The 14289-nt window shown below is 42.2% G+C and overlaps 1 protein-coding gene across 4 annotated transcripts in view; it reads left to right on the top strand.

The window, feature by feature from the left end:
- Positions 1 to 14289, top strand: part of LOC127496187 (NLR family CARD domain-containing protein 3-like) — a 46333-nt gene that overhangs the window by 17682 nt on the left and 14362 nt on the right. For 3 of the 4 annotated variants that reach the window (XM_051863899.1, XM_051863897.1, XM_051863898.1), the window contains 3 exons: positions 11676 to 11765; positions 12262 to 12435; positions 13224 to 13397. In XM_051863899.1, coding sequence (XP_051719859.1) covers positions 11676 to 11765; positions 12262 to 12435; positions 13224 to 13397 — 438 coding nt within the window. The remainder of the gene's footprint in view (positions 1 to 11675; positions 11766 to 12261; positions 12436 to 13223; positions 13398 to 14289) is intronic. The other variant, XM_051863900.1, reaches the window with a different exon arrangement.

Raw genomic sequence — 14289 nt, 5'->3', positions numbered from 1 at the left:
ATGCCCACTTGTCTGTTTTGAATCCAAAATAGGTAATTTGTGTGAAAAGGAATAAGGGGGAATGCTTAGGTAGTTGGCTTGAAGCCAGTGGGGATAGGAGTCTTTATTGCACATCCAAGCAGGTATTCTCTCTCTCTCTCTCTCTCTCTCTCTCTCTCTCTCTCTCAAGATTCAAGATTCAAAATAGCTTTATTGGTGTAATGAAGGGTCGGCAGAATGGGGATCCATTTGCAGCTTTATTAGATTAAACACCAAGGCAGACAGGGGCAAAGGCAAAGACATACACAGGAACAGGCAATGGTCGAGGCAGGCGGCAGACAAACAGTAACGGGTCACAGGCAGAGATCAGGGCAGGTGGCAAGCAAACACAGTCCAGTAAACAGGCACAGTTCAGGGCAGGCAGCAGAGAATCACAATGGGTAAACAGTCCAACAGTAACAGAATAAACAATCCACAGGAAAACGCTCAGAAATGATCACCGGGGCAAATCAAGACTTCGCCATCGGGTGGTGTGTGTGTGTCTTTTATAGTCCAGGTAGTGTGCTAAACTGTATGTGGCAACAGGTGATTGGTGTGGAGTGTGCATGTGATTGGCAGGGAGGATTATGGGAAATGGAGTCCAGGAACTGACAGGAACCGACGGTGATCGTGACAATTGGCATGGAGAAAGAAATCTTTACATTGCCAAAGCATTAATAACACTGTACAATAAAAATAAATAAATAAAATAACAATGAAGAAAAAAATGAAGCCGCCAAAAATGAACAGGCTAAAGGCGGGCATACACTGTGCGATTTTCATCTGATTTTGAGCCGAATTCTTACTCGTGCGATTCTTTTTTTTTTTTTTGAGTCGAGACGATTTTCGTCGTTTGTCGTGCAGTGTTCGTGCAGTGTACACAGGGAAACGACAAGTGATAAACCTCTCCCGACCGACAATCAGATGGCCAGATGAATGTCTGGCATGTCAGAAATTTTGGTCGCCCCTCATGAGGATATCGCACAGAGCTACGAGTCGACTGCCCTAAACTCTGTCTTTTTCCCTCACTACATCTGCGCAAAAACTGAAATTAAACCATTTCATTAATGCAGCCAGAAAAAAAAAAAAAAAAAAACGTAAAGAGGGAGATTTTTAAGTTCTGTAGCTATCAAACTAGCTGCAATTTAGCAAACTGTTGCTTACCTCCAGTTCATGTTGCATTATGAATAAACCATAGGCTATTACCAACATCTTCCAAGCCACCTGCGTGTACATATACTGTACACCTACGCCTCTTGTACTAATTTGACATTAATTTACTTGTTTCACTTTTCATTTTCTATTTACTCATTTAGGCTATTTAATATTTACTTAATTTTATTATCACAGGAAATGTGAACCGTTGTCCATCATTTGGCAATTGGTGATAAAGAAAAATGTCACATCGTAATATTAAAATATAATTACTGTATAAATCCTACTTCAGCATGCTTAAAGGCCCACTGAAGAGTGTTGGAACGCGCACAGCATTATTCAATGTGTTGACGTAATTTCAACTAAAACAGGTAGACAGGGCAATATATCGAACAGCCCCGCCCCTTTTTTAAATAGCCAATAGTGTTTTATGTTACAGCTCACCAGAGCCGTTAGACTCTGTAAAACCTCTGTTTCCTTCTAATCTCTAACCGTTTCTCCTCATAATGTCCTTTATGTCGCTTATATACAGCATTCTGTGCAGAATTCAAATGGTTCTGATACATTTTGTGGTCTGTGCCGACTCGCACATATAATCTGCTCTGTGCTCTCTTGTGTCTGGACTGGAGCAGACTGCTCGCGTTGCAGCGGTTCATGTGACACTAACGCGAAAACGGACTTCATTTGCGTCAAAGGAAAGCATATTTACACTGTCTCAATCGTTCCCCATTCTCTATATAGAGCACTATGTGCCATTCACCATGTAAAAACTAGTAAATGTGTGAGCAAATGACCGATTTCAGCCGAGGCTTCAGCGTCTGTAGGAGTTTAGGAGGAGGCAGGACTTCAGATTCTAGAGAGCATTTGATTGGACCGAAGATTTGACGGGAAACTGAAGTGCGATGTGATGTCATGAAAATCCATGATCCATTTTAGCGAAAGTGAGAGACTGTAAGTTTTGAATGCTTATATCTCCTAAATGCAAATTTTGTCATTGTTTTGGAACACACCAGCTTATTCATAACCTTAAGGCTAACATATTCATACTAAAAGCTAAAAAACTTAAATTTTGATTTCAGGGGGACTTTAAGAGGGGTGTGGCACTTGCTTTGAGAGTGCACCCAATATAAATATGAAGGAGACTCCTGTTACTTTCAGGAGAGGTAGGATGAAATTGCGATAATTGACATAGTGATAACCATAGCAACGGACGGGGGAAAAAATCTGATATGTCAAAACAGATCTGTGCTACAACAGTGTTGTAGTGTAAATGCAGACTAATAGACCTGCCACAGCAACATTGACTGAATCTGTATTGGATGAATATGTTTAGTAGTTTTGGGGCAGAGTCCACCTTTGTTAAGTCCAAGTCGAGTACAAGTCCTTAACCAATCAAATCCAAAGGGGGCAGAGTCATGCTTAAGTCCGAGTCAAGTCCGGCCGAGTCCAGAAAGATTTAAATTATTTGAGCTCTTAAAATAATATTTTAACCTTTACAAAATGATTGCAATGTACAGTTGCAGTCATACGTTTACCTATTCACCTTGCAGAATCTTCAAGGTAATGCTTAAGAAGCCAAAACAATGCATTATGAGCCAGGGGTAAACTTTTTAACAAGATGATGGTGATGTGTAAATTTATCTTCTTCTTCTTCTTCTTCTTCTTATTATTATTTGGCATGTTAATATCTTATTTAGCCTCCAAAGGGCAGTACTAAATGAATGAATGAATTTTTTAAACAAAATAAGAACAATTTACACCGATCATACCGTTCAAAAGTTTATAGCCCCTGGCTATTTAATGGATGTTGCCTTCTTGAGCATCACTAAATGTTTGCTTTTGTAATACTTGTGTATGAGTCTCTCAGTTGTCCTCAGTATGAAAAGATGGATCTCAAAATCATACAGTCACTGCTAGAAAGGGTTCAAATATTCAAAAGATGCTAGAAAACCAAAGAATGTTTAGGAGCTGGAGGAATTTTCTGAAGAACCTTAGGCAGTTTATGTGCTTGGGACAAACAAGGGACTCATAAACAACTATCACAAAAAAAAAAAAAAAAAAAAAAAAAAAAAAAACGGAACACAATATTAAAAATCAAACGTTTATAATTTTCTTGTATTCTGTTTTGTATTTTGTCTTTTGGAGTAGACTATATGTAAACATCTGTTACGTGAAATAGCTTATTTAGGGCAGTACTTAACAAAAACAATGTTTTTATGATCCTTCCTTTTTTATAAAAAAAAAAAAAAAAAAATTTGTAGGTTCTGCAAGGTTTATGTAAACTTATGACCAAAGTGTAGATGTAACAAAAATCGGGTAAAAGATACATCATGCAGATGTGCTGGGACATATCATCAGTGATGTATCCTGGGGTCATTGGGTGTTTCGGGTATTTCAACATCAGACATCCTCGCTCAGGTGACCCGGCCGGAGTCGATCAGACCACTGTTACAGTTGGTTGTATTAGCAAAGGCACAGACACGGACTTCAACATAAAAGGGATTTAATCACCAAAGGAGAGCTACAACACAACATAAAGCAAACAATAGAACCGACCGGGAGTGCTAGGAGTGAGTCCAAATTAAAGGGTGTGCTAATGACAATACACAGGTGCAGGGAATCCAGGGATGGCGGGAAAGCTGACGAGGGAAGTGAGTACAGGTGTGCAGACAAAGAGGATTGTGGGAACTGGAGTCTGGGAAGGCGTGGTTGTAACAACCACAGCCTGTGTCCAAGCAGCATTTGTCCATGGTTCTGCCCTCTTAATCCAGAGCCATCTAGTGACTTTCCCTGTGGCTTAGGTTGTGGATCTGATCATCTTTCTCTTTGCCTCCCTGGTGATGCCTAGTAGTGTAAACACTTTGCAGAGTGATCGCCCTGCAAATCCTCTGCAGCCCCCCTCCAGAGGCTCACAACAAGTTTGCCAGCCCTGCCTCCTGCAGTTTTCCACTAGCTCCTGGTACTTGGCGCGATTCCTCTCATTGGCCTTGTCCATGCGCTCTTCCCAATGCACAGTGAGCTCCAGCAAGACCAATTGCTTGGTAGAATCTGAGACAATGATCATACATTATTACATCCTGTCATTTATTTATTATTTTATTTATTTATTGTCATCAGCACCTTGACTAGCTTCTTGGCAAACAAAAAATGTTTCTAAATTGGTTTTTACTTGATATTGTCATTGTGATTAATAATGTTGGCTATTAGTATTTAATATAGCTACTTTTTGTATAGTTAATTTTTGTTAATTAATGAAGCTACTTTTTTCATGACAAATGCATGTCATGGACTTTTTTCACATTTTCGGGGTTCTCAGAAGCAGAAATCTTTTTTTTTAATTTATTGCCAAGGTAATATAACACAAAGTATAGAGTTCTAAATGTGTATTCAAATTTTTAAAAAATGAAAACATTAAAAACTTTACAAGATTGAGATATTGATAACTGGAAATACGTCATCACAGTCCATGAAAAGGGTTCAATATTCATGTAGATTACACATCCAAACGTCTCGGGTTACTTGTGTAACCCTGGTTCCCTGAATAGGGAACGAGACGCTACGTCATATGACGTTATGGGAACCTTCTGCGTGATTGCGTCGTGAAGCACTCTTGTATCTAACCAATGATGAGACGAGACGTCAGAGGCGGGTGACGTCACGGACCAGGAAACTATAAAGCATACCCAGAACAAAGAACGCTAGCTTCTGGATTATGGCTGAAGCAAGACGCTCACAGGTATGCCAGGGATACGGCAACGCGACGTAGCGTCTCGTTCCCTATTCAGGGAACCCTGTCTGTTATCTTGTAGACAGAACTGACGACCCCGGAGTGGAGCCTATATCCAGGTTATAAAACCTAATAAATGTGTGCTGGGATGACCATCCAGCTGAATCACATGTGTCATTAATGGATACTCCTGACATTAAGGCCTTTGAGGCCGCCATACCCCTAGTAGAGTGGACACGGACAGCTAATGGAGATGGCTGTCCGGCCGCCTCATAAGCAAGTGAGATAGCCTCGACCACCCACTTGCTCATTCTCTGCTTAGATGCTGGGCCTCCTTTCTTAGGAGACCCGTAACACACAAACAATTGATCTTTTTTACGCCACAGGGCAGCTCTGTGGACATATGCATCTAAAGCCCTCACTGGGCAGAGCAGATTGAGTTTCTCCTGATCCGAAGTCTCGAAGGGAGGAGGATAGAAGGCCTGGAGCACAATAGGACCTGGGACATTGGTGGGGACCTTCGGCACATAGCCAGGTCTAGCATGAAGGAATGCCTTCACCATTCCTGGGGCAAATTCCAGGTAAGATGGAGCAACTGAAAGTGCTTGTAAGTCTCCTATCCTTTTCAGGGAAGTGATAGCAAGTAAGAAGGAACCTCCTCTAATGGTTCGAAGGGAGCCTCAGCTAACCCTTGCAATACCATGGCCAAGTCCCAGGCTGGACCCTTGTGCGCACTGGCGGCCTCAACCTCAGTGTACCACGGAGGAAGCGTGTGACGAGGGGGTCTCGTCCTACCGAGGAATCCCCCTCAAGAGGAGCATGATAGGCCGAGATAGCCGCAACATAGACCTTTAAGGTTGAAGGAGATAGGCCCTCTGAGAATTTTTCTTGGAGGAATCTTAGCACGAAGCTTATAGAAGAGTGGACAGGGTCCGTATTATTTCGTCTACACCAAGTAGAAAATAAATTCCATTTATAGGAATACAAGGGTGAGGAGTTTCTCTGAAACTTCCTCTAGTGGTTCGAAGGGGGCCTCAGCTAACCCTTCTAATACCACCGGAGTCCTTGTACGTACTGAAGGCCTCAGCCTCAGAGTACCACGGTGGAAGCGTATAAAAAAAGAGAAAAAAAAAAGGGGGGTCTCGACCTACCGAGGAATCCCCCAGAGGAGCATGGCCGAAATGGTCGCAACATAAACCTTCAAGGTTGAAGGGGATAAAAACATCCGAGAACTTGTCTTGGAGAAATTGAAGCACAAGGCTAATAGAAGAGTGGACAGGGTCCACATTGCTTTGTCTACACCAAGTAGAGAACAGTTTTCATTTATACGCATACAACTTCCTCGTGGAGGGAGCTCTGGAGTGGAGTATGGTCTCCACAACCTCAGTTGGGAGACCAGCATCTATGAGCCTGGCCCCCTCAGAGGCCAGGCCCACAGTCTCCGTAGTTCATACAGGTCGCAGCCTCGGCCACGTCTATACCATGGCATCCAGACCTAGTGGTGCTGGATGAGATAGGGAGAACCACAGTGGACACTGGGTTGATTCCCCTGAAGCAAATAGGTCGACTTCCGCTCGACCAAAGTTTCCCAAAGTGAGCTCCACCACCTCAGGGTGGAGTCTCCATTCCCCGGGCCTCGGCCCCTGCCTCGACAGGGCGTCTGCTCCCACGTTTGATGCCCTGGGATGTAAGCTGCTCTCAGTGAGAGGAGCTTCCCATGGGCCCAAAGGAGGATCCAACGGGCCAATTGCATAGTTGGCGAGACCGCAGACCCCCCTGATGGTTGATATGAGACCACCGACATGTTGTCCGTGCGGACCAACATGTGATGGGCCCTCAGGTCTGGGAGGAAGTATTTTACTGCAAGAAATACCGCCATCATTTCCAGCTGATTTATGTGCCAGGAACTCTGATGGTCCTCCCAGAGACCCTGAACTGAGGAACCACTCATGATCGCCCCCCAGCCCGTGAGGGAAGCATCCGTCGTAAGCATTACGCGACGACAAGGAACCACCAACACAGGTACTTGGGACAGGAACCAAGGCTTTTTCCACATGACCAGAGCACGAAGGCATCGCCGCGTGACTTTGATCATGCAAAAAGGATTTCCCCTCGGAGAAAACCCCTTGGTCCTGAGCCACCACTGCAAGGGTCTCATGTGCAGCAGGCCAAAAGGTATCCCGTTGGACGCAGATGCCATGAGACCCAACAGTCTTTGAAACTGTTTAACAGTGAGTGACTGGCCTAGTTTCACCCCATTCACGGCATTAAGAATGGAACTCACACGAGCAGGAGACAGATGTGCCTGCATCGTGGTGGAGTCCCAAACTACCCCTAAGTAGTTGGTAATTTGAGCCGGAACCAGCACACTTTTCTTGGCATTGAGCCTCAGCACAAGCCTCTTCATGTGTGACAGAACAACATCTCGATGTTGAACTGTCAGATGTTCTGTTTGAGCTATAATCAACCAGTCGTCGATATAGTTCAGTACGCGGATGCCCTGGAGTCTCAGTGGAGCCAGAGCTGCATCCACGCACTTTGTAAATGTGCGGGGTGATAAGGCCGAAGGGAAGAACCCTGTACAGGTAAGCTTTGCCCCCGAAAGCAAACCTGAGGAACTTCCTGTGTTGAGGATGGATGGATACATGAAAGTAAGCATCTTTCAGGTCTATCGCAACAAACCAGTCCTCGGACCTGATCTGTGGGATAACCCTCCATCCTTCTTTGGAACAATGAAGCACTGGTTGTAAAACCCTGACAGCTTGCTGGGAGGAGAACCCCTTCTATAGCTCCTTTTTGCGAGAGCGTCATAACCTCCTGTTCCATTACCAGAGACTGCTCGGGGGCCACCACTGTGGGAAGGACCCCAATAAACTGGGGCGGGCGAGACCCGAATTTGTAACCCTTTTCTATTGTGAGCAGCACCCATTTTGAAATATTTGGGAGAAGTTTCCATTCTGCCAGAAAATTTACTAAGGGAACCAGTCTCTCGAGACTGGCCTCTGGTGTTTTTTGAGCACTTAACTCGGTGCCCTGAAACGGCGAACCGGCAAGGAACAGCCGAATCAAGTGATGACCGGCCCTCCTCGGAGGGTCAGTGGAGACCGCTGCGCCCTGAAGCACACTGGGTGGCAGGGTTAGCAGAACGGCCCCCTGAGGGCGCCAAAGAGGGATGGGTACCAAGTATTTTAATACCCGACCCTCTCTGGAGGGGGCTGCCCTCCAATGTCCCTCGCCACTGGCATCAGGACCTCTTCGAAGCCTTCTTGGTGATAATTACAGTCCGCAGATCTGTGTTACCCCACAAAGACTTCAGCTGTGTCGCCTGTCCCTGTCCCCAGCTTTCTGCGGGGGAGCACGGGTGGCGACACTTTCTTTGGATGAACGGTCAGACCAGTGCCCTGAAATGGCGAGCCGCCAGGGAACATCTGAACTGACCGCTCTACAACCCTCCTCTTTCTTGGAGGAACACTGGAAACCACTGCGCCCTGAAGCACACGAGGTGGCAGGGTTGGCAGAACGGTCTCCTTTATTTTCTTTTAAATTCCTCAGAATTTAATGTATTTCAATGTATTCAATATTTCATTTAATCCTCAAATTAAATGCAGCCAGATTTTTTTTTGAACAGGCTGAATATATTTAGAATACAAAAAAGAATTATAGCTCGTAATAATTCGCAAGGTATTTTAGGGAAAGAGAGAAAGGGAAACTCCCGTCTACTCAGTTCCCTCCAAATATATATATATATATATATATAAAATTACGGACACGTGATCTATGCGCAGCCTCGGCAAACGCGAGACCCGAACCGTATATTCTCTCTTGCAGACGTAATCTACGCGCTGCCTCGGCAACGCGAGATCCGAGCTATATATTCTTTGACGAAAACTCAATCCACGCGCTGCCTCGGCAAGCGCGAGATCCGAGCCTTGCGTTAGACTTTTATTCCCTCGAGAATAAAGCCAACAGGAGTGGAGCTAAAAAACTCCCGCTAGTGCATGCTTCTCTTCGGGACATTTTTATGAATGAACACTGCTCACTGTCAGTTGTGAGCTGACGTGCATGCTCCACTCCCAGCAAACAACACATAAACCGCGTGTATCCCCACTCGCTTTATAATGTAGCACAGGGGGAAATGCGATTCAAACTGCTGTTCACTATTGATTTGTTATAAACGTGTGATTTTTGAAACACGATATGTGTGTGAGGTGGCGAGTCCTCAGATCGATATCACAATATCCACCTCCTCAGAGCTGGACATGTGAAATACCGGTGCCTCAATCCGGGGGAAGAAACCGCAGAGCGTGCTTCCACCTGGGAGATGGCACTGAACCTGGCAGGTAAGGGCAGAGAAAGGGCGGCGCCCGTCTCTAATCCCTCTGTCAGATCCAATTGTGAACCCCACGAATGGAGCCTCCGCTCTGCCTCAGCAGAAGCGGGACCCGATCCGCGGGGAACACAGGAACACAGTGTTCTGAGAGTGAGTTTTTTCGCCATAATACGTGTCTTTTTTATATATAAATATATGGATTGGTGTGAGATACTCTTGTCCTCAGACGAAGAGATTGTGACTTGTTTATGTAATAAGACAAACAACACCAAATAAGACACACGATAACACAGAGCGCTTGCTGAAGACAACAGAAGCTAGCGTTCTTTGTTCTGGGTATGCTTTATAGGTTCCTGGTCCGTGACGTCACCCGCCAGTGACATAATTCATAGGAGAATTTCACTACAATAAACATTCAGATTTTAGTTTGTTTTATTTCTCCATATCTTTTTAGATCTCGGACAAAACAGTTTGCCAGGTCTACTTAGGTAATTGGAAACCCTACTTAAAGAGGTTGTTTCACATTATTAAGCAAGTCACAGTTATCATACAATATGGGGAGGAAGAAAGATCTTTATGAAGATGAAAAGCATGAAATAGTGCAATGTTATGTAAAAGGCATGAAAACAACTAATATTGTGTGAAAAGTGAATGTAAATGATCAAACTATCATAAGATTTGTGAGTGACTTAGAGCACAGCAAAACTCTTAAGGAAAGTTTCTGTCAAAAAAAATTAGTTGTATTAAAAGGACAGCTAATGCCTAATGACGAATGCCGTACTACAATGGATGGTCTAGATGGATGGATTTCTGGATGGTTGGTGAGTGGCCACCACGTTCCAACAAGACTGATGTCAGCAGGGAGCTGGCGAGTGATGATTTGGGCTGGAATATTGGGAAGTGAGATGGAAGGTCCCTTTAGGGTCTCTGAGGGTATCAAAATGACATCTGCAAGATATGTGGAGTTTATAACTGGCCATTTTCAGCTTGGGTATAAAAAGAAGGATAATGCCTTCTGAAATACAATGCACTATGCACTATACCATGCTGCAAAAAACACCTCAGCAATAAAACTGTTTGAAAATGTATTTCTACACCCACTGTAAATGTTTCTCTTTGTGAGGTATGGTTAGGGGTGGCTGAAATGCAATTTTACACATAACTGCCAGCCTGCATGGAGAGGTTCTTGAGACTCCAAAGACACCGGGAGCTTCAAATACCTGCTGCTCAACAGTGGCTTTTTTTTTTTTTTTTTTACAGCTGTCCTTTTAATACAATTAACTTGTTTGACAGCAACTTTAAGCCTTTATCTGACCGAGTTCTGCTGTGCTCTAAATCACTCACAAATCTTCCATAATCTCCATTCACTTTTCACACAATATTAGTTGTTTTCATGCCTTTTGCATAACATTGCACCATTTCATGCTTTTCATCTTCAGAAAGATCTTTCTTCCTCCCCATATTGCATGAGAACTTGCTTAATAATGTGGAACAACATCTTTAAGTAGGGTTTCCATTTACCTAAGTAGACAAACTATTAAACAAACCTGTCTGAGATTGATACCAGTTATCTAAAAAGATACAGAGAAATAAAACAAACACTTTCTTTGAAAAACTAAAGTCTGAATGTTTATTGTACTGAAATCCCACTGATATGTCACTTGCATAATAATTTGGAATACAGTGTATTGTCGTTCAATAAATATATTATTTTATATAAATAATATGTCGTATTTGGTATTGAGAAAGTGATTGTGATATGGACTTAAGTGAAAGTTACATTATTACGTCATTAGATGGCAGCAAAGACTGTTAATGTGAGTGAGTTAGAACAAGAAAGTTGTTTTAGCGCTGTCTTTGTCCATGTAAATCTTTTAGACAAAGACTTTTAGACAAAGATATCAGTTTCCTCAGCTGACATTGATTTTTTTATAATGGATATAATATTATGGACATCGACCTGAAGAATGAATGCTATATCAGATGCAGGTAATACACTTGTTTAGTCGGTTTTTATATCATAATACAATAATAATCTACTCTGCATTATACAATAAGCTTCAATGAAGCGACTTAACATTCCTTCGTTACTAGTTCTAAAGTGACGTTTTAGAATTAGTAATGGAGGCTTGGGCTCAACTGTCAACTTGCGGTTTGAATCCATGGCAGAAGGAAGTAGTTCTGCACAAAAGGGTTTTTAAAGACACTTTGTTGTTGTTTCTAATTTATTTACTCACTTGGGCCATCAAACTGTTTTATAAATGCAATATCACACTTGTAGCCATGCGAGATGGCTGTATCACAGCACGTTGGGATTACCTATAGCCGAATCACAGACGTGCTGATATACACCCATATCACACTACTACTCATGTGATATTGCCCATAAAATATTAATTATTATTATTAGCATTTATAATTAACTAATTTTTTATTTTCAAATAGTGACACATCTGTCACCCTGAAAGCACAAAATACAGCAGATGAAGTTGTTCAGAAGCTGCTGCCTGTGATTACAGCAACTAGATCAGCTGTGTAAGTAACACTGAGAACAATCATCACTGTTAAAACATAACATTTCTAACTTAAAAATTATAAATTAATGGTTTAACAAAAAATATCAGTCAAACTTCAGCCTTTAAACCTTCCACATATCTAGCCTGATTTGTGATCTATGTAATCGTTTTTATGACATTTGTGTGAGAAATTTATTTTCAAATATTTATAATGTATTTATATAAACATTTAAAATTAGACTATATATATATATATATATATATATAATTATTTTTTTAATTGGTTTTAAATTTTAATACATTTATATTTATGTTTAAGGAAAACAAATATATTTAATGTATTTCATTTTAAAAGTTTTATATGATCTTTCTCTCTTAGAGACAATCTCTTAGAATAACAGTAAAACTCACTGACATATTGAATTGTTCAAAAAAGAGATATTGCACAAATTATAAACACAACTAAAAAAAAAATTGATCTGAGAGAGTGAAGAGTGTGTCAATGTTCTCTACAGGTTGAGTTATTGTGGTGTCACAGATGAAGGTTGTGCTGCCCTGGCTTCAGCTCTGAGATCAAATCCCTCACACCTGAGAAAACTATATCTGTCATTTAATAATCCAGGAGACTCAGGAGTGAAGCTGGTCTCTGCGGTACTGGAGAATCCTCACTGTAAACTGGAGGAACTGTGGTAAGATCATCAGATCACATGAAATTGAGTCACTGTGATTTCACAATTCCATTTATTCATAAAGTAACATAAAAATGAAATGGGGGAATCAAACAAATATTATATTCATTTAAACTAGGGGTGCCCAAACCTGTTCCTGGAGATCTACCTTCCTGCAGAGTTCAGCTCCAGCCCTGCTCAACACACCTGTCTGTAATTCCTTGTGCTCCTGGAGATCTTAATTAGCTGACTCAGGTGTGTTTTATCAGGGTTGGAGCTAAAATTTGCAGGTAGGTAGATCTCCAGGAACAGGGTTGGGCACCCCTGATTTAAACAATTGGGAGTCAACATGATTACCATTCATTAATTTTAATATCACATCTGTTTAAATGATGTGGAACAAATAATATTTTTCTGTGTTCAAGTGTTCAATCTTTTTTTCTTGAGTTGAGGTGATTGAGTGATCTGTAAATGATTGAACACATGAGCTGCTACTCATTAAGGTGATACAATCAACATTTATGATTAACATTTTTCAACATTTACACTCTTTACTTTAAACAATCTTAGCAAAGTCAGGACTTCGATATATGAAGAACAAGAATTCATCCTTAAAGACCATCACATTCATCTTCAGTTTTTATATAAGATTTCCTACTCACACAAACCCACTGTGTCCTACACACACACACACACACACACAAATAACATGGTAAAACTCATATCAAACGTGGTGATCTGTGCTTTTTTTTTTAATAATGAAATCTGTTGATCTGAGAGAGTGAAGGGTGTGCCATTGTTCTCTACAGGTTGAATGATTGTGGTGTCACAGATAAAGGTTGTTCTGCTCTGGCTTCAGCTCTGAGATCAAACCCCTCACACCTGAGAAAACTGTATCTGTCTGAAAATAAACTAGGAGACTCAGGAGTGAAGCCGCTCTCTGCTGTACTGGATAATCCTCACTGTAAACTGGAGGAACTGGGGTAAGATCATCTCTACCATAAAGACTGAGTCAGTAATAGTGCATGCAAAATATCCTTTGGCATAAGCCCCTTCTGGCGGTTCAGCGACAGATTCCTGCTTGAACTGTCAGATCCTGCCGGTAGTAGAAGGCAGGGGTGAGGAGTCGACCCAAAAGGAACATCTAAATATATTATTATCCCCCAAAAGGATGTAAAATGCATTAGTTATGACTGTAACCTTGGTTCCCTGAAGAGGGAACAAGACGCTGCATCGATTGATGCTGTTGGAACGCTCTGCATGATTGTGTCATGAAGCACGTGAGAAATCAGTCCAATGGTGTGATGAGACGTCAGAGCAGGTGACGTCACGGAACTATTAAGCATGCTCAAACAATTCAATGCTAGCTTCTAATAGGCTGAAGTAAGTCGCTGACTGGCACACAGGAGGTATGGCAGGACAATGCAGAGTCTTGTTCCCTCTTCAGGGAACCAAGGTTCAATCATAACCGAGACGTTCCCTTTCAAGAGAACTAACGGAGCATCGATTGACGCTGTGGGAACACTTATACCCACACCGCCATAATAACAAGTGTCTGTCTAGTGTGAAATCATGAAAAATGCACTAAGACGAGAGCACTTGAGCCCCTGGTGTAGAACTTAAGTCCAGATTGTAAAACCTCACAAATGTGTATAGTGAGGACCAGCCTGCCGCATCACAAACATTTTGAAGTGAAACTCCTGACAAGCCAGCCGTAGAGGCAAACATACTCCTAGTCGAATGGGCTTGGATAGGCATAGGGGAAGGCAGTCTGGCTGACTCATATGCAAGAAGAATAGCCTCGACTACCCACTTGCTCATTCTCTGCTTAGATGCTGGGGACTCTTTGTTAGGAGACCCAAAACAGATCAACAG

This window comes from Ctenopharyngodon idella, chromosome 15 (assembly GCF_019924925.1).
Source record: "Ctenopharyngodon idella isolate HZGC_01 chromosome 15, HZGC01, whole genome shotgun sequence".
In the NCBI taxonomy this organism is placed as follows: Eukaryota; Metazoa; Chordata; class Actinopteri; order Cypriniformes; family Xenocyprididae; genus Ctenopharyngodon; species Ctenopharyngodon idella.
Note: the sequence above shows the minus strand (reverse complement) of the source record. Positions and strands in the feature narration are given on the sequence as shown.